This window comes from Porites lutea, chromosome 2, assembly GCF_958299795.1.
Source record: "Porites lutea chromosome 2, jaPorLute2.1, whole genome shotgun sequence".
Classification (NCBI taxonomy): Eukaryota; Metazoa; Cnidaria; class Anthozoa; order Scleractinia; family Poritidae; genus Porites; species Porites lutea.
In genome coordinates this window covers 38,781,605-38,808,463 of record NC_133202.1, presented here as the reverse complement: position 1 = coordinate 38,808,463, position 26,859 = coordinate 38,781,605, and the positions used below count along the sequence as shown (strand labels likewise).

General features: G+C 37.8%; 2 protein-coding genes across 7 annotated transcripts; both read right to left on the bottom strand.

Annotated features, from left to right (window-relative positions):
* Positions 1-2,787: 2,787 nt before the first annotated feature.
* Positions 2,788-18,532, bottom strand: LOC140928564 (adenosine receptor A3-like). 6 transcript variants are annotated; one of them, XM_073378330.1, is made up of 3 exons: positions 18,159-18,306; positions 16,013-16,126; positions 2,788-6,161 (listed from the first exon to the last, which is right to left on the bottom strand). In XM_073378330.1, the coding sequence occupies exon 3, from the start codon at positions 6,144-6,146 to the stop codon at positions 5,142-5,144; it is 1,005 nt and encodes a 334-aa protein (XP_073234431.1). In that variant the 5' UTR covers positions 6,147-6,161; positions 16,013-16,126; positions 18,159-18,306; the 3' UTR covers positions 2,788-5,141. The 6 variants fall into 6 exon arrangements, with proteins under 6 accessions (XP_073234431.1, XP_073234432.1, XP_073234430.1 ...); XM_073378331.1 differs by lacking the exons at positions 16,013-16,126; positions 18,159-18,306 and adding an exon at positions 18,359-18,532; XM_073378329.1 differs by lacking the exon at positions 16,013-16,126 and having other exon boundaries at positions 18,159-18,317.
* A 3,391-nt stretch (positions 18,533-21,923) lies between these two features.
* LOC140926979 (adenosine receptor A3-like) lies at positions 21,924-22,826 on the bottom strand. The gene has a single exon (XM_073376648.1). The coding sequence runs from the start codon at positions 22,824-22,826 to the stop codon at positions 21,924-21,926; it is 903 nt and encodes a 300-aa protein (XP_073232749.1).
* Positions 22,827-26,859: the final 4,033 nt, after the last annotated feature.

The following is a 26,859-nucleotide window of genomic DNA, read 5'->3' as shown; positions in this document are numbered from 1 at the left end:
TCAAAGCCGAACGGAAAGATCTCGACTGATTCATACTAACGATGAAACAATTATTCATAGGCGTGGGCATCGCGTTAGAGAAAACATTAACTTTGCTATAACAAGCCCTGGAACATTTCTTAGTGGGCATGATTAAAAAGAAAAGGAAAAAAAGAAGAGAAAAAAAGAAAGAAAAGATAACGAAAGAAAATAGTAATGTAATAATCATGATTACGCTGACAGCTTCGGGTTCATTACATCCGATTGTATTGTATTTGATATAATTTTTGTTGACTTCCAAATAATATTTTTGCTTATTGAATTTGTAGACAGTAATACCAAATTGTTTGAAAAAAGATTCAACCAGTTCTGAGGCTAACAGCATGAGTCGATTGCACCTGTTAAGGACTGTGAAAATTTATTGTCTTCTACGCCTACGCTGACTCAAGCAGACCGAGTCGTCGTCGGATATGTTTGTTAAAGTAAAGTGAAAATCTGATAAATTTAGCAAAAGCAAATTCACAAGTTATCTGCTCGGCATCAAATAATCAGTGTTTCATTGAAGATTTCGACGAAACAATTTCCATACGCCAACATAATAAAGAATTAATAAGACAGTAGTCAAATATTGTTTTTGGCAGATTGAAGAATATTTGAGGAAAACGTATTTTTAAAATACATACTGCTACAGCACCATATTTCGTTCTTGAGTCAAACCAGTGGAATATAGTAAAAGTAATAGAGATAGGTGGTTGAGTCGCCTATGGAAAGTTACGATATAATTAAGTTTTTCTCAAACCGAAGGTCAGAATAACTATTTGAAGAACAGTTAAAAACGTCACTGAAGCTATCTAAAGTTTAGAAGCCTAAATCTTGAAGTTCAAAATTATGCTGCAAAGAGCAAACTCTTCTTGATTAATTCTCCGAACGACTATAATGATTAATGGCACAGAGACCTGTTTTTTTCACTAGTTTTTAGTAAAACCCTACAATTTACTGTCCTACACCTCTCAATCATTCACCAACTGAAGATAGCCTCTAAGATGCATTGTACTCACTTGAATCCTGGGCTGAAGAGGTTAGATATGAAAGTGGACAGTAGCAGAAGTTTCTTAGTTTCCGTATCTGTTCCTTAAACCTGACAAGATTCGGAATTTTCGAGTCTACTTACTGAGCTGTAGCTCTAAACCAACAAAATCATCTTATAACCTCCAGAGACTGACAACATGCAGTGAATTTACATCTGCCTTGCTTATGTTTATAATCATGCTGTTGACTTTTTGTTTCCTACCTTACATTATTTACCCAACCTTTTGTCTCACGGCTTTCTTGTGGTCTGGTTGGTTACCCTGAAAATAATCACGTTTGAGCTACCAATCAACATAAAAAGGGAAGAATCTTTAATTTTATTTCATAAATTTCGTTCCCTTTTAAAAGTCGTTCCTGAGCCCCAAAGTGCATTAATTGTGATCACTTGTCGATGTTACTTTTCAGTCGATTCGAGCTTCTGAATACCACATTCTTGCTTAGCATACTCGAAAAAATGTCTGTTTCATTACGATTTCTGACATCTGCATCAAAGCCACCAAATTACCCAAGAATTGTTATTTTGACTTGAATGGTATGAGTTTAATTCGTTGTAACTGCGTGTTCTAGAGTGTCAATCGGAGTGATCCACAGAAACCCGATTTCCTTGAAACAGCAACGCCCATATTCAACTCATGATCTGGAATAGAAGCACAAAAAGACTGAAGATCGTCGTCAGCTTCTCGTGGTTGTCAATGACATCACATGGATCCGCAGAAAATTAAACTTCTCGGCCTAGCCGTAAATAATTTATTATTACTATAATTATAATTGTCATTACTTTTTACGCCTTTTTCGACCATAGAAAAAATGGATATACAGAACGTCAAAGGCGCGATCAAAGATCGATATTTCACACATTTGTGCACCCTTAACGTGCGAGAATGGTCTTTGACGTCTCTCAACAGGGGGTCTTAGGTAGGATTCATTTGCGACTGACGCCCTCGCATTTTACCCTTCGGAGTCTTGTTTTTTAGAATATGTTTTTAAGATTAAAAAATAAACTTCAAACGGGCATAAACTATGGCCATACACGTAAGTTGCAAATGAATCCATGCCGCGATTCCAACCAAATTCAGCTGCGATCTGGATACCGCTTAAAAAGGTGGATAGATAAGAGAAAAATCCATATTAGTTTAGCTTGAAAAAAAAAAAAAAAGGATCCACTCGAATTTGTAAACCAACACATAACAATATCTTTGAAGTTTCTCAAAAAAACTGTTGTTTTAACTTATTGTTTAATTACAACAAAAGGCTATACTTTCATGGGTTTTACCGGCGTCATAACCCACGCGGGCTGTTAGGAACACGAGGAAAGCTCGTAAGTCACCAGCCGAGGGCGATCTTTTTAAAAAAAAATTAAAACGGCGATTACCTGTACTCAAAGCCATGGGTATTGGATTTGTCGTTTGAGTATCTCACTAAAGCAGTATTACAGCTTTTCTTTTATCAGTTTGAAAATAAATGTTTGAACTGTGGAAATAACGGTTGTTCATTGATTCATTGTTCATTGGTGTCACCTTTGATACCATTCAAAAGTGTTGTCAAAGTGTAGTTTTCCGTAACTGCCTTCATCTTTGACATGCATCAAAAGTGTGGCATAGCCACCACAACTTTGACTTCACCTTTGACGTGCATCAAAGAGTGAAGTCAAAGTTACCAGCATATTTGACAACGCCTTTGACAAGTGTTAAAGGAAAGTAAAACCTTTACACAATTGACTTCACCCAACAACCCTTTCATTTTATTAGACGCTGCTGAGGGTACACTTTACATTTATGAGACTACCTACAAATAAAGCGTCGAATCTGCAAACGGCCCTGTACAGTTTGGAGCTACTTGACCTAATTTGCAAAAATATATTATATTTATATAAAATTATATCACGCGATCCAGCTGCAAAGGGCGTGGACCATCTTCATTTCACCAACTACCTCAAAATCAGTCATAAAAAGTTTTTTCCTCCAGAAATGTTTATCACACGACTTAACTAAGTCCAGGATTGAACGCAAGTATCATATGTCATATCTGACAGACCTTTTGTAGTTTGGTGTCTTATTAATCAGGAGGAGACTGTCAATAGAATTGCGCATGCGTATGTTTAACTCTGGACATTTCTGTACAACTTGGGCTAAAATAAAAATATAACAGTTTATGGGAGTAAGATAAACTCCTTCTAAAACCAAGCTGATACTGGTACAAATATATACGATATAGTTTCTTGTAAAGTCATAGACTATGAGTTAAAACAAAAATAGAAATGTATGATTGATTTATTCAACTAAATTTAAAAATATATCCTTCCCAGAACGAACTTAAGCAGACGTTTTGCTACACTAAATTAATGTAGCAGAAATCGTTAACGTAGAGTCGAAAATACCTGCCCTAAATCTGAGAATACGATAACATAGGTGATAGCATTTTTTCAATGATAAAATGAGATACAATGCCTAATACCGTATTTATTCGATTAAGCTCCCAACCTCGAATAAGCGCCCATCCTGTACGGAGGACAAGTTAACAAGTGTCTAGCCTCGAAAAAGCGCCCAACCTATCTACCACCCTCCAAAAACACTGAAGTGGACCACAAAAGTCTTGGTTATTATTTGTTTACTGCGATATCTGCTTCTCGTCGACTGACCCGGCCATTTGCAGACGTTACGCGGTGAACCATGGACTAGACAACCACTAGTTTTGACCTTATTGACACTGAGATAGAAATTGACTTAGCACTACTAAGTTAAGAGACTTCGCTGAAGAGCGAGTTCTTAGTCTTTTTTTACACTTAAAATTCTTTTCTGGCACATCTTTACGTTTTGTTTTTATTTACCGTTTTGTTGGAAAATCAACATACTATTTGCTGAAAGCAATGACAATTAATAACCGCCCAGCCTCAAACAAGCACTCACTTCGAATGAGCGCCCACTCTCAAGGTCCAAAAATTTAATAAGCACCCAGTGCGCTTAATCGAATAACTACGGTAATAATTAAAAGGCAAGAGTCGAAAAGGACTTTTTTCGTGGTTCAACTCCTAGCCTCAAGCGTGATTAAACGAAAAGCTAGGTACAAACTTAAGTGAGAGAAACCGACAATTTTAAGTAAGAAAAATCAAACAAGATAAAATTATCAGTATTGAAAAGGGTCCAAGGATCAAGAACAACAGTTGAGTGTATGTTTTCATTGGTTATGGTTCTCTCCGCACAGTTAAACAATGCTGCAAATACCGTAACACAAAATATGTTTATCATTGCAATTACTTTAACACCAAAAATGTTGATATGATGAAAAACCGTGCGCATTGCGCATGTGAGGAAACTTAATTTGACTTCCTAAAACACACATAGTTTCCACGTTGAACAGCTATTTCGAGAACGGTTGTCTGAAAAAATGTGCACGCGACAATCCCGAAAGGTAGTATGGGATATGATCAATACACTGTTCATGACACTGTAGCTGTCGAACCTACTTTTGTTTCTTACCTTAAGCACTCGCAAACATAAGTCCATATCTTATCGTGCTATTCTTTAAAATTTCTTTGAAGAACAGTGACCCGAAAACCAACCACAATACCTTTTAGAATTGTTGCATGCACTACTTCCGGCAACGTTTCTCGAAATAGCTGTAAACTACAGCATAGAGAGTAACCTCATTGAGGCGTTAAAATTTGTAACTGAAAAATATAGATCTTGTACCTTATGAAGGAAATCACAGCTGCATACAATTAGGTTCGTTCTTTGCTAGGACACACAGTCACGTGACAGTCTCAGATAAGCATGCGCACTTTTGATGGCAGCAAGTGACCGTTCTAGCTAGATAAGTACAGGGATGCTCTGCATCGTTGACTATGGCCTGCATTGCAGGGGTTATTTGTGATTCAAGCACAATTTCGTGTGTGTACTCACAATCTTCACTGGGGAGATTTCTCACGTGACGTTTTCATCGCTTACACCTTCAAACGTGTTTGAATAGCGGCTTTCGCAAATATACTTAAGCCATTTTCATCAGTTGTCCTAAGGCGGGTTTTGTCTACCATAACTTTGCAGAATTAACTTAGTTGACGAAACTAAGGTAGATATTCACACCGCATTTTCGCAATTGCCATTGGCCTCGTAATCGCTGGATCGCAGCGTGCTTGCTCTCTTGCGTCTGTCACCGGTCAGCATTCTCGAAGTTCCCCTTGTTGATGCACCATGGGATCTCCTACCAAAAAGCGACAGAAGAACTCTGCGAAAGTCGGGCATCTTAAAGGTGTAGATAATCGGATTGATAAACGAGTTCGCGTACTGCATCATTTTGGTGAGATAGATCATGGTCACAATATGTTTAGAACAGAAAACATCGCACACACCGGATAAAGACATGTAGATATTCATTGCCTGGATTGGTGTCCAACTTAAAACAAAAATTGATGTCACTAAAAACAGGGTCATTGCCAGTTTCTTGTCCTTTTCAAGGGCCTTTTTGGTTTTCTCGTGCATTCTTTGAACCACCTTGATCCAAATACCAACGTATGCTAAGCAAATCACCACCAGACAAATAAAAAACGTCACTATCGTTAAGTACAACATAGTTTTTTTGGGCACTATTTTCTCATCTTCGAGTATACGAAAGGTGAGTAGAATGGCGGCCAGAGTCCAAATAATGGTCATTAAGATACCGTAAACGTAACAAGGTGTTGTTCGATGCCAGTTGGGTAGAGCAACTGAATACAAACGCTCCAATGAAATAACTGTTAAGGCAAAAACGGAGGCAAACCCCGCAAAGATGTCCAACGCTATTGGCACTTGCTTGACAAATTTGGGCAGCGTCCTTCCTCCACTTTCGGTGTATGCTACCAGAGTGTGAAGAAACATTGGCAAGGAAATCAGACCGACTATGATGTCGGCAATGGCCAAGCAAAGCAAAAAATAGTTTGTACGCTTTCGCAGCAACTTGCTTCGTGTAAAAACGATAATGGCGAGAGTGTTACTTATTAGAATAAGGACGTCAATAATACCAAATCCAAAGCACCAGCCTAACATCTCCTCATGCCTGAACATGCGTTCACCATACTGCTTCGGATCAGAGGAATTATTCGCCATGATGTCGGTCAGTCACTAAGAATAAACGTATAATATTGAAAATTAGTTCATTAGGCTAATGATTTTTCCAAAGTTTCTTCCAATGAATGAAACATTTCTGGTGGCTGAGGGCAACACAATAATGGCATTTGTTCGCTTCCCCTTCTGACCGCTCGTGCTTTTAAAGAACCCGGTCAAAGGTCCTATATAAGAAACTGGAATGAAATAAAGTTACAAAAAAAAAAGACTCGAGAGTTAACTAGAAACTAGGCATAACGGGAGGCTTTGAGTGGGACTTGTGTCCAGTAATATAGTTGTAAGTGGATGCACTGTATTCTCAGTGCCAACACATAAGTCAGTGGAATAGGCTCGTGTTTTCCTTTAGATATCCTATATTAATGTTGCCGAACACTTCATCGATCCCTTTTAGCAGCGTTAGTATACATTTACAATAAACCACTTTAGCACTAGTCAAATATGATATGTAAGTCGATCATTCTCAGTATAGCGAATGACGAAACGATTTTGAGCACTCGATGCACCAGAAACATAAATTCTTTTCCTCATGACTTGTTTGACTCGAAGCCTTTATTGTTTCGAAAGAAGATTAGCCATCCAGGTGGCTCAGTTTACGGGCGGTCCAATGGTAAACATTCCGCGTCAGCGAAGTCAATAATAACATTACAGAATTAGAGACGATTTTGTCAAAAAATGCACCTCTCCTGTCATTGTCGAATATTAGAAATGTGCTAAATTTTCGTCGGTCAAACTATAACGTTGAGAGATTGCATGGCAAGAAGCCAAAAGTTGCCAAAACAACTTGAATATCAAAAATCTGCTATTCTAATATAGACGACGTATCGACGGAAAATCCAATGATCGAGTCACAAATGAGTCTCCAGATGTCAGTAAGGAGAAAAGAGGCTAAGTAACAGTCGTTAACAACTCTTTCAAAAAGTTAACCATGGTTTCTTGCATATAAGTTTCCTGAAACTGATGTATCTTTAACTACAGATGACTTGGATATTAAAAGAAACCTGCTTAATCCCTGGGGCATAACCCCTCTTAATATTCGCGACCTTGGCGGCGAACTATGTTTGAAAAACCACAAACGCCTATACTTTGAGATTTCTGTGATTTTGACCAGCCCAGCTTACGAAAGGCATAAAACACATCTAAGAATCTACGTAACCACATCAAATGAAGCAAATTATCTGCCTGAAGATTTAACTTCAAAGGAAAAAAAAATGAATTTATCAACATTATAGATATATGACTGGCTGAGGTAGAGGCAAAAATTTATGAAATGCAGCACCGATTTCACTTGCCATGATAGATAAGTAGCCTGTGTACAGATGTCCCCCCTCCCTCAGAAAAAAAAATCTGAGGGAGGGGGGACGTCTGTACACAGGCTATAGATAAGACGTTACCTGGATCTCTCTGACAAACGGAACGCGTTCTATCAGTGTGTGAAAACAGGTTGTTTTGACTTCAGATAGCAAATTCACTTAAAATGCGTTGGGATTCGCTCCTAACTTGTACCTGTATCTAGTAGCGATATATATGACAGAAATAACATGTGCAAGACAAGAGGACAAACAGAGCTTATAGAAGGAACTAGTGTTTCCAAGATCATTGGCAGAACAAATATCAGCCTCGTTAGGATGTATTGCACAAAGTAATGTTTAAAAGACTTAACTATTGGCGCATTCAACATACCCTCTATAAGTTGAAATTCTGTTAGAACAAAATCATCCAAATTTTGATACATTCAAAATTTTCACGACCTTTATGGAAAGTACCCTACGGGCCACTATGACACATGTGGACCATAAATTGTGACACGTGACAATTACAGAACATCACTGCTCTCTACTGTTATGATCTAAAAGGAAAACAGTGGACGCAAAAAGATATCAACAGGTGGTAGTATTGGTTAACTGAATCTTAAACTTGAAGAAGTCTCTTCTTTGTGCTAATATATATTATTCTTACCAGCGACGCAAATACAAATTCTTAACAGTACATTGTTGATGTGCTGCTATTAAGCGTGATTCGCAAGGAGTTGGACCTGACATGGAGTAAAGAAATTAAACATTTTTATTATTTTTTTCTTCTTCTTCTTCTCTTTAGAAAGGAGTATCGTCTTCGCTGATTGAACAAAAGCACAAATATGTTACCGGACATGTCCAGGCAGGACACCACACCACCAACGAAAATATACCAAGGCGCCTAAACATGAAATGAATTATGTGTCCACTGAAACAGACCTTGTCACGGTTTTGGAAGCCATCTTGACGAGCGGGCAAACCGCGTGAGAAAATACGGTGTTAATATGAGAATCTAATGTCGAATAATTTCCGTAAAACGGCTGTTCTGAAAAAAGTGAATTGTAAACTAAAGCTTTACTCCCAAGGATTCTAATGAAAAAATTTAAAGGCGTTACGTGCCGCCACATGCGCTAAAACAACTTTTTAAAATTTTCTAGACATTCATGTATAGAAAATTGTCTGTAAAAGTTTTTCTTCCTGCCCAATAAAATTCCCCGGGAAATTAAGTTGCAGAAAAATATGTGGAAAATCTACAGCAAGCGTCTAGAGACATGTAAGCACAGGTTCGGTCCCAAAAATTTGTTAGCAGAATCCTTTGCTCTGTAGCTTTAGTTTACAATTCATATTTTTTCAGAACAGTCGTTTTACGAGATTATTTGACATTAGATTCTCGTACAAACACTGTAATTTCTCACGCGCTTGCCTACTCGTCAAGATGGAGTCCAAAACCGTGACAAGGTCCATTACGGTATTTTCATCCTTAAAGTTTGCACGATATTACTGTACTTCCAAACGCCCAGTTTGTAGAATTTTTGCATTTGGGTCAATGTTTGACATGTTTTTACGGAATTCCACCGATTCTTGTTTGGTGCACTATGGGGTTCAACTTCCTTGAAGTCTGAATACTAATTGTTTTGCAGAATTTAAAATATGGTTTTTAATTTAATCCGATTTTTATAAATACATGACATACCCTTCGCATGACAAAGGTCTCTCAAGACACTGGTAAAATGATTATTGTACGTAAATAATCACAGTTTCGCAGATATGGAAACTTGAGAAGCAGAAAATTACAAGCAAATGAATAAATAATAATAGGAAAAGATACCTCCCTTTAAGTACTCGTATTGTATGATGTACGCATGACAATACCGTATGGCACTATTTACGAATTATTCGGCGAAGGTTAAGTGAATATTGTTAAATAATTCCCAACACGAAGACAGGAAACATGCATTAATAGCAAAGAGTAGACGGCAGTCTCCATGACCAAATATACTCATCACAAATGAAGACACTTTTTTAATGTAGCGGTGAACCTATATTTTGGCTGCACTTAGCAGCCTTGATCAGCACAGTTCAATTATTGTCAAAAACAAAAAAAAGAAAGAAAGAAACTCGAAGAACTCGAAGAACTCGTTTCAATTGTGGTGAGATTATCATTATTCCATGAGCGCGCGTTGGATATGAGGTGGTATATAGCCAACCGGGCACGTAGCGCCGAGTTGGCTATAACTATCTCATATCCAAGAAGCGCGAATGGAATAATTGTTTTATTAACTTTTTTAAAACTCCAAACGTCTGGTTATTACAACAGAATTTTGGTAAATTTTATTTTAAATATTACAAAACGACCGGATGTTGACGTAACTTCCGGTAAACCAAGGCTAAATCACATGACATATGCGCCGTTTGCGTAATTAGTTGAACGAAAAATCTGAAAGGGAAGGGCGCTGTGCTTAAATTATTCTCGACAAGTACCGTTTTCGCTTTCCCTTGCTGTGACTGTGGAATTCGACGCTGGATAGATCGACCTGATTGCTCTTCAATTTCGTTTTCTTCCTCCACTGAATTGGAGCTGCACAAAGACCCAGCTTCATTAATCAATTTGTTGTTGTTATTGTTGTTCAATGGAAAGCCGCTCGTTGTAGGATTCACTTGAGGCCCGTTATGGTCCGTTATGGACTTGCGATAATGTTAAGAGGTGTTCAAACACGCAAAAACTGAATCTGCTAATGGTTTTGAAAACTTACTCCTGCAAGGACTTGCAAGCTATTCTGAAAACTTTTAAGGTAAACTTTGTTGTTGTTGTTGTTGTTGTTACATAATCAGGTCGGAAGGAAGAATTAAGCTTATAATTTTTTTAAATTTTTAAGGAAACTTCGGAGTACCATTAAATAATTTCAAATCAAATTTTGTGGCTTTTTTGTTGCAGCCGGTATGGTATTTTCTGTTTTTTTTCTGTTGTTTAGTCGGTAGGAAGCTCTCGAAATCTACTTTGCCGCTTTGTCCGACAGAAACTTTGTTGTTTTCTATATAAGGTCAAACTAAGGTATATGATGAGCTGATAACCGAGATTGAAATACTAGAAATAAATAAACAAAGAACTGACTAATTTACATAAATCCCACTTGGTATGTATTTTTGTTTCTTATATGGTATCTCGAATTACAGTATTCTTGCAAATAAAACAAACAACAGCAGACGGGAAAAAATTGTACGTTTGCCAAACTGTACTTGATGATGTCGATAAACGATTGATATACTGTATAACCATTAGATTAGAGTCTTCATTGAACAATGACAAAGAGCTAAATTAAACGGAAAGCTATTTACATCGAGTTTTTAAGGAATGAAGGCAAAGGACTTTTCAGGGGAGCCACCATGACCACTACATGCTGGGGAAAATTAGCTTTGGCATCTTTTGTACATGTCAATTCTTACATGGAGAAGCTAGAAGTGAGAAAATTGCTTGATCCCTGTAACGTCTTTGACTCTATCCTACTTGTGTGTTAACCTTTAGCATGTCAACCACCGATAGCCGCAGAAAAATACAATAATAAATAATAATAATAATAATAATAATAATAATAATAACAATAATAATAATAATAATAATAATAATAACAATAATGACGATAATAAACTAAAACATATTCAAAATAATCACAATGTAAATTATTTAAATTATGATTATTTATATTATCATTAGATCTATGCATTAAAAATAAAGATAAAGATGAAGAAAATCGCGACTCTAATTCCCGACCTTACATCAAACACATTTTAATTGACAAGTTCAATTTCGAAGGCAAAGGCTATAACTACTAGAAAACGAGCATATTTCTGGTAGATGGCCAACCAGTTCGTCTCAATAAGAAAACTTGTTGAATTACGTTACTTGAAGTCGAATGGAGAGGTGAACATCGGGTTCTTTAAACAGTACTTCAAGGCCAAAGGTGACTAGATGAGTCCACTGAATTCCATATATTTACGTTTGTCAAGTGTTTTCGTCCATGAACATGCAAGCAGTATTGATTTTGACGATCATCTCAAACAACAGTGAGTAACAATCTATTGAGAGTGCCTTGAAATGGTTAAGTTAGCATAGCAAGTGATGTTAACTACCTGGTGCACGTTTGAGTGGCTAAAGTAGTTATATAACATTCAATAAATTCGATCAACAACACAGATGCTCATCTCGTGTTTCACCGATGGTGGCGGATGACACAAATCTCTCGAGTGAAAACTAGAACAATAGCTTGGAGAGAGCAAAATGCCATTTCAAGTTTCGACTTGAGATAAAGGACTAAGCTTTATGTATTTTAACACAACGATAATTAGTTCTTTACGATTACCCACGCGACGAACGTGTTAGCTTGCGTATTTACTGAGATACTGAGTATAAACACAAACAGCTGCGGTTTGATGTTTTACAAGCTACTAAATCTTAGGCATCCAATTCGACAACGATGATTCATGAATACATAGAATGAAGCAGTGAAGAACTTTTACTTACCGATCTACGCAATACCGTAAGCGCCTTTAGTAAAATCATTCATTGCAAAGTGTAGTCATAAGCATGTCTGGCACAGACTCGCCCACGAAAGGATCGAAAACTTAGTGTATAATTGGATTGCGTGACGAATTCTGTTTATAATTAATCTTCTATGATAGATAGCAAAGAGATTTGATATTTTAATCTTTAGCGACAGCATTTGATCATAACTGAGTTATGTAATAGAAGATTATTCTGTATTCTGCTTCGACTGCTTCCTTTAAGGAAGTTAGTGGAGAGCCTCAATTTCGGGTGAGGCGAGCAGTCGTCAAGGTCGGCAGTTCTTTACACAAAATCTAAAAAGAAAAAAAAAGAACAGAACAGAAAGAAGGAAACGGCAAAAACGGAGAAAACAAGAAGAGTTAAAAATCTAATGCTCCTGGAATACTATATATGGCAAGTTCGGTCCTGCAGTCGATCCGCTATTTGTAACCTATTTTAAAATTACGTTTTGCATTTGTGTTTATAAAACATATAAAAATCATACTCAGCACATCGGAGACCTATTTGCTTGACAGCCTGACATTACATGTAGATTAGTCTCTGAATTGCGATTTTTTTATCCCCTTATAATGTAACACATTTATAAACTCTAAGGAGAAAGAAAGGAGAAAAGAAGAAAAGAAATAAGACAAACAAAAAACATTTTAAAAAGTGAAAAATTCCCTCTAATTTACGTCCTCTACAAACTTAGCAGAAAGTTCTGTGTTGTGACTGATTTTGTGTTTTCATTGTTAAATCTGGTTTAATTAACTAAAAAGACAAGCTTTGTTGATTTTCTTAAAAGGGGTTCATAAAATCTGTTCCCTCAGAGACGATCCTCAAGCGATCGTAAATCGTTTGAAAGTACACTACGTAATCCTGTTGAAGGAGAAATTTTTGCGTTACTGGTCGCCAATAAAAATATTCAATGTACTTCTCTTCTATTTTTATGACTATTTTTTTCGAAAAGGAGCATAAAAGAACATGGCTAGTGGGAATCTAAGCAGTTACACAGGAATAAAGCTCTAAAAGACTAGTTCAGTTAAATATGCAGACTGACTGAACCGCAAGCGAGAGGGAAATAATTAAAACAGCAACATATCAAACCAAGAGCAGATCTGTCGATTTATTGAAAACGACATAAAACAAAAGCCAGAATGCTGTTTTTTTTTTCCTTTTTGAAGTTATTTCTCAATTGCCTTGCTTTGTTGTCGATATGAATTATCTCGTACGATCCCCCCCTCCAATACGGAAAATAATCTGACTAAAGACAACTTACCCGATTGACATTAAAACAGTCGATTATTCAAGGAGAGCAATAAATCGTATTTCAGATTCTGATCGACGTCTTTCCGAATAGGAAAGACGAACAGACCGTCACGCACTGAGGGGTACTGTTTCTTTCAGTATCAAGTTCACGAAGGAAAAATGAACACCACGAAACTTCTTGTCAAACGATCGGAATAAATTACATCATGCCTCTTATTTTTTTACCAACCTCATAGGAAATATGTCTTTACAACCGCGGGGGAATTATTGTCCTTAATTATCTTTCGGATCGTGATTTTGATAAGAAAAACTTCCTGAGCTCTCCCAATCGTTCCCGCCCCCAGCTTAACTTAATTTTTTTTTTTTCATTCATCGTCCTCTGACTTTCAATTATTTATTTTTTTCAGCCAATAACATCAGGTTAAAGCCAGGTTGGTGACACTTCTAAGGAGTGACGACTCACTAAAAGGAAAGGTACAGAGGCGATGATTAAAAACGTGTATACGACGAATATGGCAAATAAAAAAGCCCACAGCGTCGTTCATTGAATGGTGCCAAAAAGGCCGAAGACATTCAAAAGTAAAATTAATGCAGTAACATCAAACCTCTGTGACTTATTGACTTTTAAAAGAGTACCCCATTATACGGGAAAATCACATTAGCAAGGATTCAAAATGTACACAACCAAAGAAATTAGGCTTTAATTAATTTTAACAACGATTTTTAAAAACTTTGGCTTTGAACGATGCAGTAAACCACTAGCCAGAGCGAATCATTGAGCGTAGGGGAAGATTTCTCGAACCCATGTTTATCATTTTTTATTTTTATTATTTAAAAAAAAAAACATTATTTCTCGTTTTGTTTTTCCGATTGAAAAGATGCGTTTTCGGGCTTATTATTGAAGACTATTGACACGACTAAACAACTGCGCGCCACAAAGACGACGATGATGGGTAGTACCAGCTTGAGCTAGCTTCACAGGTCTCCCTGACTCATGACTAGCACACGAATCCGCGCCGGTCACCTGTTTCCGTATATTGGTTATTGGTCAACAACAAGCAATTTTCATGATTTACTCCCCCCCCCCCCCCCCCCCCTTCTCCCGCCCCGCAAAAAAAAAATAATAATAATAAAATAAAAAAAGACAGCGCACAATTTGTCACTCCCGCCTTGCTTTATCGTCTTATTTATTTCTCTTCCGCTTAATGCATTTACCGTTCAAAAACGGAAAAACAGAAAAAAAAACTTGATTTAGATCAACTAAGAAAATTTCGTGGCCAAAAAAACCCTTTCCGGCATGGTGTTTTGCATTTGAAGTGAAATGAAATAAAATGAAACTCGGTCGTGGATGAAAGGATATCAGACGTGTCCTCTTTGTCTGCGTCATAAGGAAAGCTACGACCCACGACCTACCTACCGCCATATATGTGTTTTTTTTTTGTTTTTTTTTTCAATTTTTCGTTTTCAATCACCCACTTTATATCATACATTCACTTTCACTTATTTTTTCCTGCTTACTGTTCAGAATCATTAGTAACGCCCACTGGCTGTTAATGAATAAAATCTTTCTGAGGTCCGCGGCCAATAAGGTGGGGAAATTGCGTACTGCGAGGCCATGACAACCGGAAAAAATAAATTCCCGCAATGTTTTCACGACGTTGGCCGCTCAAAAAAGCATGTTACCTCAACACGGTACGTGTCGCAATGCTTGGGTGGCCGAGTGTAAAAGTGCAATTCAAGACGTCAGTTGGCTTTGGTGATGTGGAAAAGAATGTTAGTATTTGAACCCGCCACCCATGGCCAGGACTAAATAATGCAACAGGATTCGTAAAAGCCTTATGACAGAATCATAAATCGTCATGTCTTTTTTTCTGTTATGGCAGCCAGACCTAAGGGGTTTGAGGGTCCCTTATAGGATTCCTCACTGATGAAATTTTTTATATATAAATGACAACAGCCAACTCCTGCAGTTTGAATTGTAACGACTTTCCGATTCTTCATTAAATCCCCTGAAGGACGGCTTGTCCGTTCGAAATATCGGGAAATCTCAAGTCGCTTTTCAAACACTGATCCCGTCTTCCCGAACCAAACTTTTCCGCCCTTAGTTCGAAAATCCCGCTGATTTTTATTGGCTTATCCAGATTTTAAAAGTGTCCCATAGAGGTTACGTAATGGTTCGCTGGCATACGTGCAGCCGCACTCACCCGCAGAAGGTAACGCGGCGGCGCGCAAAATAGGCACGTGACAGGTTCAAGTAAACTGATGTGGATGACCATTGTTTCAAGTCAACTAAGAGCGAATTTCTTCTTTTAAGAAAATGTATGGCTTATTTTTCTTGTTGCTCGAAAACATCATATCCCGAACTACCAAGGCCGGCACGGCAACATCGCTGATTACCGTACAATCCCAAATTGCTCACCTTTTCCTCGTCTAAAATCTCGAATCAGCCGGACTGAAAGCCAAATACCGTATCCGGTAAATGTTGGAGACCACCTTGATACACTTGGTGGTCTTTGCGCAATCTATTACTAAAGGAAAGCAGTTTTAAAGGTGACTTCTCTCGTTTGGTTTACCGAATAGTTTTTTTTTGATAAGTTCTTTTTTAATAAACAATTCATACACCTTGTACCACCACAGCCCATGCTTAAAAGGATTAAACTAAGTAGGTGAAATGAAATCCAAAGAGAAAGCAAGGGAAAGATGCCTAGTCTCATCTTCAGGAGAGGTACAAAACGGACATCACTCACCATAACTTTCTGCTCAACATTGAAAAATCATACCAGTCTTGCTCGTGAGAATATTGCACTGTCACAACATAGTTGGACAAAAGCACATATCCAGGAGTGAATGTTCCTTGACCCCTGTTTGTACAATAATAAGAAGGCAGTCGATAGACAAGAAGGACAGACGGAATATATTGTGAATTACAAGTTATCTGACGGTATTAAAAATCAGGTGAAATTCTGAAAATTTTTTGAGACTTAAGCCTTGGTAGCGGCTACATGGGAATGTGCTCATGCAGTCGCAGTGATAAAAATATGTCCTGTAAGTTAAAAATGTAATGTGGTTTTATTTTTAATTTTAAGCCGAAAGACGAGGGCATTCAAAATGCAAATGTTCTTTCAACAAAGAGTTCTTTTGTTTACCGTTTCAATGACGTTTTCAGTGTGTGTCCTACAAATTTCAACTTTAGATCCGGAAATTGTAGAATCGTGAGTGAGTGCATAGTGATTTCTTTGAAACTGTTTTCAAAGTTCGAATACACCATTTCCGATTTGTTCTTAAAAAGGTCTACTGACAACCAGGAATATTCTCCTCACTGCATAGCGATCGATCTAGCCAATACTAATTCATGAAAGCAAGCTTAAACACCAAGCTACATTCGTGTACACTTCTCTTCATAACCGACAACTTGCAAACAGAAATACGTCAATGGTAATCGAAATTGCCTTCAAGTGAAAACACAAGACCGGAACGGCACAGTAATATGAAAAAAATTCGATGGAATGATCGACGTTCATGAAATAGACTAAACAGGGCATTACCATTGAATATTTAATTTCGTTTTAGCCATGTCTTAAAATAGACAATCACGTCTTACAAAAGCCAGGTAGATTAAGTACATGAATGTCTTGTTTGTTATCCTTTTTTTCATTCAGCCTTAACTTCTCTTCCCTCAGTTCTATTTTTCTTTGGCAGCTATAAACATCGAAGAGAATGAAATTGTGATTTTAAAAGCCACAAGGACATATTTACAAAACAATGACGTTGAACGTAAACCGAAATCGATTTAAAACGTTTAAAAGGTATATTTCCCACTGCTCTGTAAACTTTATTAAATACAGCACCTCATTCAAAGGAGTTTCGGAAACTGAGCAGCTGTAAATACTGATGGTCAGCTGACCCAAGCAAGCAAACTATAATTGTACCATTGAATCTAAACCAGTAGATTTTGGCAGCAGCGAGTCCTTTTAATATACTGAGCGCTGGAACTCTGCAATAAGATACAAATAAAAATACACCGAAGCAGTAGGGACTAGTTAAAGTTTTTTTTTTTTTTTCTCGATATCCTGTATTTAAAGTTGCGCTGAAAAATTTTTGGAGAGTGATCATAAAGTACTAAATGCGTCTTGTTTACTTGCGCATAGAGTCAATCGCTGCCGTTATTTTAAACGTAAACGCGGAACTCATGGATACCATACATGCAGCCTTCGGTATTGTTGTGTATTGTGTCATGTACAAAGTCACAATCTCGACAAAATACAGCTTTGCAAATGATTTTCTGATACTTGAGCTCTTGAACGATACCGAACACATTACTGAGTAGCCGTGTCAGTGTTTAGGGAGAAAGAGAAATTCCTTATAAGTCTTTCAACCTACTAATAAAAGTGGTATCAAAATTTATACAATTTGTCCATGACAGTCATGTACTGAAAAACAAAAATAAAAAAAGTGGGTGTATGTGTGAACATCGAGCCCCAGCAACTTGACGATCAATACCACTTCGGGTTCCTCTAGTGCATGAATTATACGCGCTGAAGATGATCGCGCGAAGTAATGGCACCACTTAATATTCTATGGTAACTCATAGGGATCACAATTTCCTCCGCCACAAACGATCGATTATCAGTCTCAGATAAACACCAATGCAAATATAAAAGACCGCGTACGCTGTTGATAGCTCCCTTTCGGATTCACATTGTTCCCAAACGTTCGATCTAAGAACACCCACAACTGAAAGGATATCTGTTCAGTCAGGCCAATTGCCATCAGAGAAGGAAAAGAACGTTTTGAGCAGAGCGATTACTACCTCAGTAGAGGTGCTATTTGCTCTTTAGTTGTATACATGGAAGTACGAAGGTAAAAACAAGGGTGAAAGGGATGGTGCCTTACCTACACAACATTGCAGTCGAGGAGTGCCACTCTTGTAACACAGTACAGGCTAGGTCAACTTAAGATCAGCTATCCTGCTTCATATTATAAGGATTTATATTGCTGTTTTCCGCTGAGATGGGCTCGCGACCGCGTTGTGCTGATTATGCAAATCACTGATCTGCTTATAATACATTTTATGTCATTTAGTGTTAGTTTACCTGCATGAACAATAGGCTTTTCTGGCTAATTGAATTTTTGAAAAGAACGTCGCTGTACCGCCTTTGGTGAAGGCCGGCAAGCCGCTCGAGCCCGGTGTTGGTGTATTGTTTTAAATGCCAAGTTCTGAGTCACACGCATAACAAACTTTATCATCTTCCCTTCGCTCTTCACAGAGAGGATGTAGAAACCGCACATGCACACCAAAAAACTAAACTAACCCTTATTCCTTCCACTGCTCCAGTAGGCCATTACGGACCGTGCGATCACAGTGCTACAACCTTCTAAAACTGTCACGTATTCATAAAGAAACCAACAGAAAATAATGTGATCAGAACTTTCAGAAACAACCGCTTTTAATCAGTCGAGGTCGGGAGAGGCCTAAAACCGAATGCAATACGAGCGACTGCAATATTTGCAAACTAAATTAACACAATTCAAATAACGTAATTCTGTCCCGGGGGCGAATCTGTAGATTATGACTCATGGAGTAATCGCTGGATACGTTTTTTTTTTCTTCTGGTTTCTCCTCACTCTTTATTATTATCATTAAGTTAAAACTGAAGCTTTGGCTCACGAAGCTCTTACTTTTTGTCATTATAATAGTATTGTCTTATAGAAATACTTTTTATTATTTACTACCATTTTATTTTGTGGCACAGTTTTATCATTATAATAATAGCCGACGTAGTGTTTTTACTAGCTACCCAATGCTAATTTAATTGTTACTTTCTACAAAAAGCAAAACAAAAAACTCGCGCGCCAAACCCTCAGTTCATGAATACTGCGCTTCGAAGATCACCTTAACCAACACTGATTCAGTTAGCAGCAAGAGTCAAGATAATTTCCTTCTTCACAAATAAAGTTGTTTTTTATTCATCTGAATGATTGTTTAATTTATGTTGCTTTGTGAAAGACACACAGGATATCTGCTTTCCTACTGTCAGAGCCGTTGTGAAAAAAAAAATAATCCCAAATAATCTTGTAGAAAGTGCACGTGTATATTAAAAATCAAACTTCTTAAAATTGAATGTGTTCCCTTAAAAGACTTAAAAGATTTTTTTCCAAAGATAAATATTAAATTATTTTTTCGTTAGCGGTGCAATATGCAAATTCCGTGTATCTACGCTAATAAAAGCCGTCTATTTATTTATTTTCTTTTTCTTGCTCGGTATTATGCTATTCTCAATACAATAGACCCGCTTCCTATGCTATCCAGCAAATCCGCTACGTACACAACTCCTCGGTTACCGAAGACACTTTACTGAAAATGTTAAAAACTCAAGTGAAACCACTGTAGAAACCGCAGTGGAGTGGTTTAATGCAAAGTGTTGAAGATTTTGGCGTCATTTCTGATTGATAAGTCAAGAGTAAAGAGCGGATAATTTTCGTCGATTTGTTTCTTATAAACCGGCATAGTTACTTGGCCTGAGCGAGCCAAAAAAAAAGAAAAGTCTCGTAGGCGCGACGACTTTCGACCAAAGAGAAATCACTGATGAGTTATGTAGTAAAACAACATAACGACAGCAATAACGAAAACAAACAAACAATCAGACGAACATCAAAAGCAACTTAAATTTTTACCTCTTTCAGTGACGCACGGCTCCGGTGAGAGCTTAATGGCTTTGTGTTCGGAAGAACGTTTTAAAGTCACCTTTTATAATTCTTTGGCCTTGTGTTCGGAAGAACGTTTTAAAGTCACCTTTTATAATTCTTTACTTGTCTTCGCCGTTTTTCATCTGCGACTCGTATTAATGTTTTCATATATATTTTTTTTCGAAACACTGAGGCTATGTTACCTAGACACCGAATAGCAGTTTGCGCCTCCACGAAAGTCATACCGGATAAGGCTTTTGTTCACACACAAGACAGAGCGAAGCCGGGCCGCGCCGGTCTCGAAATAGGAGAGTCACATATCGGATAGCTTTTGGTACCAAACTTTCATGCAGTGTCACCTATTCAATTGTCCCCAATAGGGTCCTTTATTCGCGTCATCCCGACCCAAACATTCCCTCAATCTCGTACGCCCGATGACATCCCCCATCCAGTCCATACTTTCCATCCTGAATCGCGCCCCCATTTTGCCTTGAAATCTCAAATTCCGGTCTATAGATGACGCAAATCCCGGATCGCGAAAAACCTATTAAGGGAACCTTCCTATTCGGCCCGTCGCGGACCTAAATTGGTCGGAGCAAGGGCTGGAACCCACTAAGACGGAAGTAAGTATTTTGGAGTGAGGACTGGAATTTAGAGTTCCAAGCCCACTCTGCCGACTGCGCCCGCGGTACGATTCTAGGGTATGGTGTGAACATAGTCTGAAACAAGATATACCGTATTTATTCGAGTAAGCGCCCATCCTAAAGGCAGAAAACGCTAATAAGCGGTCAGCCTAATCTCGAAAAGCGCGCACCTGCAGATACTTGTTTTCTTCAGAGTATTTTACAGAAACCTTGATTAATACATCTTCGCGTTTTGTTGTTGCCATTTATTGTTTTGTTGCAAAAAAAAAATAAAAAATAAAAAAGACTTACTACACTTGCTGAAAATGGTGTGCGCAGCCTCGAATAAGCGCCCACCCTCAAGGTCCAAAAATTTACTATGAATAAGCGCCTGGGGCAGTTTATCGAATAAATACAGTATTATATCTTTATGTAGATTTCTTCTAAAAATACATTTGTTGAACTGTTGTTGACAATAAGGAAAGAATATAGTACTGTCAACCCTTGACAAATGTTGTGATTTTAACAAAGTTGTTATCGCGTGCACTACTTTTCTGTAATATTTTTATAACTATATTTGGCCAGTTTTCTTTTCAGTGCGCTTAAAAGCACTATTTTGTTTTTCTTTTTGCGGAGTGTCATTCAAATTAAGCTTAGACCACGTGACGATCTAGGGAAAGAGCGACTGAAAATTCAAAGCAACTTTTGTTTAGTATAGGCCAGTCACTGATGATAGGACTGTATATCTCCATACGGATCCATCAGACCCGGTGTGTTCAATCGACAAAAACCGACATTGGAAAACCAATCTATAAATCGATAACTATCGATCGATTGATATCGATGTTATGGATCAATCAACAGAAATCAATACTCAATCAACGTATTTGAACGGGTCTAGAAAGTAGATTAAGTTCAGTAAAGTTCTTAATTTATTCTATTTTGTTCGTGTTTGCAACTAGACTTCAGTATTTACATGTAATTACTTAATTTAATCTCTACATTGATTTATCATTATTGAAACTTTTTAGAAAATGATATAAAATAAAAAATTCAGCATATTTTTTTTTTCAAGAAAAACGTACGGTTGAAGGAAGTTGTTTCTGAGGTTTTTTTGCATTCTGTTTTTAAATATCTTTTTTTGGCTTTCTTCAGTCGATGATATGTCGACAACACTGATATTTTTCGATAAAATCGATAACGATAACTGAAAATTCGAAAACTATTGATTACTCACATCAGATCCTTTTATCGACTTCCGATACAATCAATTGGTTGTTATCGATTTTTATCGAAAACTATCGATGATCAATTTTATCAATTGAACACGCCGGGGGATCTAACAGGATTATACCCTCGTCTCGCGCACCCAATTTTTGCAAAACATTTGCCTTACAGCTATTCGGAATTCTGGTATTTTAAGAGAGTAAATAGCAGGATTAGCAAGGGAATTACTATAATGAAGCATTTTTCCAAAGAAAATGATGTCCACTGGTACGCTGTTTAGGAATGACTTAGTAAAGTTAGCAAGTATGTTCATGATATGAAATGGGCTCCATGTAAGCACAAATATGACAGTGACAATAAACAATGCAGCTGCCAGTCTAGTTTCTTGTTTAGAGGAGGACATTTCCATCTTGCTTTTATTCCAAAGGTGGATACGTAAAGAAACAGCCAAATAAGCAGCACATATGACCAGAAGTGAAATCATAGACACCCCAGTGAGGAAGAAAGTAAACGTTCTCTCGGGTAGCAAGAATACTAAGGTAGGTGTACTCAAAATGTACGCCAAAGACGTTGTGCCAGACAAAGCCCACACTGTGACAATGACCATAAAATAAACTCGTTTTGTGGCCCTCCAGCGGTACTGCAAAGGATAAAGAATACCGTAAAGTCTTTCGAGCGCAATCGACGCCAACGTAAAGACTGATGCTAATCCGGTAAAGACGTCCACCACTGTGTAAATATGATGGAATGTCGCAAGATTACTTTTATACGGCGAGTAAGCAAAGGCCAACACAATGTATATATACATGGGTAAAGCTAAGGCTCCTACCATTAAGTCTGCTACTGCAAGATTTATCAGGAAATAACCACCGTATTTTCGAGGAAGTTTCTGTTTTAGGAACACTACAACGGTCAAGGCGTTGCCCACAACTGTTACAGCCGCCACGAAGCCAAATGTTACGCACCATGCTGCAACTCCAGAGTGATTTAAAGGGTGAAGTGTTTCTAACGTTGAATTGTTCATTGCTAGTAATGTTGTATGCACGAACAGGCTGGAATAAATAGGAGAAAATATGACAATAATTTAAGGACAAGTATAAGATAACTGTTTCAATGTATGTCCATAGCGTTTGCTCGGCAACGTTATAATAATTATATAGTATTCTTTACGTGACTCAGGACAAAAAAGTTTAGCGCAGCAGGGCTGTCTCAGGAGTCTGGTTTGGTTCATTCAGTACCAGTAAATGTAGTTACAAATATCGTGGAAATTGTAATGTAAGGACGACTGTTAAAAGTCATACATGGAATCTGTAATTCAAAAACAATGAGTATATTAATAAGATATTGAAAGCTGTAAAGCGTGAGGCAAGTTGTGATAAAGTCTGAACTCCTCGAAGACAGATAAGAGACTAAACATTCATAGTTACAATAGAAACACCTGAACAAGCTCGACATCTTTATTTACAATCAGAATACCTGCGTTAAGTGTGTTCACCAGCTACGGCTGTCGTGGTGTCTTCGGAACTGACGTCATGGCAAGATCTCCTCAAGTGCCTGAGTCATATGTACAATTTGTGTTGCCGGCATTCGCCTCACTGCCCAGCACGTGCACGATAAGATACTGGAAGTTACAACTTGTGAAACTTTAAAAATTTCTTTTATGTATTGATGCCAAGTATAGGTACGATTGTATAATTGCACCTTTTGAAGTGGCTTTCAAAGATTAGCCAAGATACCAGGAGACCCTGCTCAGTCCGGACAGCTACAGTCTAGCAGAGAAGAAGGGAACTGGGTGGTAGGTCTACGCAGATCCTTAAGGTAAATTTAGTTCAATATCAGACTTGTTTAGGACCGCTTCGATTGATTTCTGTGGACTTACATGCACCGAAGTATCGTTGACTTATTGATCTTATTGTTTGGTCAGTTTAATTGTTTTTGACTATAACATTTTAATTGTGACGCCAAAATGATAACTCGTCAATAAGTAATTACCAGCGGGATGCAATGTTTGACCTTAAATTATAGGGTACGTGAAAAATCAGAACTTGCCATTTTACCATGCTGGCAAACAATCTCGAGGTTTATTGGTCTACAATTTAGTGTACTTTATAAGAGAGGGGTTCTTTGCACTGGCGCACTTTAACTAACGGATCGGATTACTGACGGTTTAACGGATATGGGAATTACTATTTGTGACCACTACGAACTTGTCAAGTTAGGGTCTTGACACATATTTCGATCATTTGTTTTTGACGCAATTTAAGTACAAATGGAGTAAATAAGAGATGTTAGTGTGTAAATTTCATTAACAATATGCTTTCAACGTGATTAGTTTTAACAGAAATTAATTAAGAAACGGAAAACCTTTGTCTCATGCTTTCTTTTTGTTTGCTTTATATGGAAATATATAGCCACTTTTAGACCTTTTTTAAAAGTAAAGTATTCGAACAAACCAAAACAAGTCCAGACTGAGGAATAAATAATTAGGTGCATTTAGCGCATGTGGCTACAGTATCGTGACTGAAGCAATAGACAGAGTAATAGGATTACAGTGCCTCCGTTGATTTGAATGATCAGCGCATCGACGCGTTGTCCATCATATACGGTTATATCTAAAAATAAGTGAACCTTCAAAATCATAAGTCCAGGCTGCTAGGCGTAGCTACCAATACAGTGAGGCGGTATTTGTTTTGTCTTTTGTTTTTTTGTTTATCTTTTTTTACAGACAGAAATTACTTTTTGAACATCCTTAAAAATAGGGTAAAAATATTGGCTTTCTGTCTATAACACTCTTAGTGAGACCAAAAGTCTGCAATGGACCCTTTGCATGAAACGGTCCCATGAGACAAAAACACCTTGCTGGATGGATAACGACGCAGTGGGGCAAGAAAAAAGAAAAACGAATTCGCATCGTTGATCCTTTCTTTTAAGGTCCCACTACGTTGTTTGCCCTCCAGCAAGGTGCTTTTTGAACCATGTGATCGTTTTGTGCCCATAAGACCGCTTGGTCCCCCAATAACTAGAAAACTTTAGATTCTGAGATGAGGACGACTACGAGAACGAGATTTTCTTAGTAGTAAGTAGTGCGCGCGCGGGAGCTAGCGTCATTTTGGCGGGAAAACATGATAGCCGTCGTCATTCAGCGAGAATGTCGTAGTGAAGGAAAGGAGTTTCTAAATGCTACAATATTTATCATTTTACAATCGGAAGTAGGCCTTGTACTCCTTCAATACAAATAACCGTCCTAACTTTTTTGATGAATAAAGTACAGTGAGGAATCTTTCGGCGAAAATTAAACTATCTTGTCCTCGTATTTGTCCACCTCCACGCATATTCATTTGCAAGAATCACCAGTTTTTGATGGAGCCAAATTAATGGCAGATAGATATATAAAGGTGGAGTCATGGGAGTCTTTCTTGGGATATCTAGTTACGGTAAAAGGTACGGTTCATTTCGTACAGTGCTGTAAAGTATTTAAAACACGCATACCGCGGTATATGCGTACCGCCACCATCCTTGAAAGTCTGGCAAAGGAAAATTAGAGGGTGTGAATGGGGTTAACCGACTAGCGACAAAGGGCAGAAAATATTACCGACTACCGACAAAACACGAAAAAAATTACCGACTACCGACAGGAAAATTATTAACCGACTACCGACATGGACCGACATTATCTATGTTATTTTCAGAAAGAAGAGTATATTGTATTTTTTCTACCTTTCTAGGAAGTAACCAAAGATACCACGTCACAAGTCTTTTTACAAGTCAGTACCACAAAACGAGGATATTGAAACTCGGATTGCAGAGCGTATGCCAAAAATTTCTACAACCCGCCTACTCCTAAACATTATATGCGACAAATGCTTAGATTAACCCTCAAAGAAAATTTTTTCCAGTTCAATGGAAAGCTCTACCTCCGAACCCACTGCACCGCGATGGGCACAAAGACGGCAGTTTCCTCTGCCAACATTTTCATGTCATATATTGAAACACAAAGTCTATAAGCAGCCAAACCGTCTTTAAACCAGACATCGCAACTTTCTTCGAAGAAGCAAACTTACATGATCCTACTATTAAATTCACCACCGAAATTCACTGAGACAATGTTTTTAGACACAGTTGTATAAAAAGGCACAAGATTAAACGAAAAAGTTATCCTTGATGTAAAGACTACGGAAACCTTTCAGCACACATTTTGCGGGTTGTCACCCATCGATTTGTCAAAAGAGTTTGAGGAAAGTGTTTCAAAATTCAAAAGAACGCTTGATGGTTGATGATGGACAGAGGCTACTAACACAATTTGAAAGACAAATTGCAATCAGAAATAAATGAAACTCACAGAAACCGAAGTCCGCGCTCCTGAAACAAAACCGAGCAAGGAAGGAAAAGAAAAGAAATGTTGCCTTTCGTGACACAATAGGGAACTTTAAGAACCACGACGAAGTTCACGACGACGACGTCTATTGAATGGGAAAAGACTGGAACGAGAACGTCAGTTTCGGCAGGAAAAAGGAAACTTAAGATGCAATCAGTCGGTAGGTCGACGACGACGACACTGAATGTGAACACAAATGAAAACTGTGATGTTCGTTCGCAACAAAGTTTTTCGCAATGGCGTCTTTTAAAACAATGCAAGATCTAATTTTTAAGCCGTACGCCTAATTTCATTGACGATGGAGAATTTTTTGTGTTGTCTGACCTTTTCGAGTGGAAAAACACCTGCTTTCCGCACAAAGATTATTCAACTTTCAACCTGAATGAGATGACCGAGTCCGAGTGTCTGTCAGAGTTTAGATTTGGAAAAAGGGACATTCTGATGTGATAGCTGTTTTCCATATAAAGTTTATTTCCTCTATATTAAAGATATATGATTTGCCTTACCTAAATACGTACAAATAAATTTCTCACTTACGAGTTCGCTCGCTCGGCCTCCCCAGCTGTTGTTGCTTATTTGATCAGCTCCAGGTAGTGTTGCAAATGATGTGGAAGTGCTTAACTAGTAATGTTTGATCAACTTAAAATTCTATGACCATAAAGAAGCTTCTTTTCGTCATAAG

Bases quoted from the DNA above. Each gene is read 5' to 3' on its own strand.
- LOC140928564 (XM_073378331.1), bottom strand. From the start codon at position 6,146: ATGGCGAATAATTCCTCTGATCCGAAGCAGTATGGTGAACGCATGTTC.
- LOC140926979 (XM_073376648.1), bottom strand. From the start codon at position 22,826: ATGAACAATTCAACGTTAGAAACACTTCACCCTTTAAATCACTCTGGA.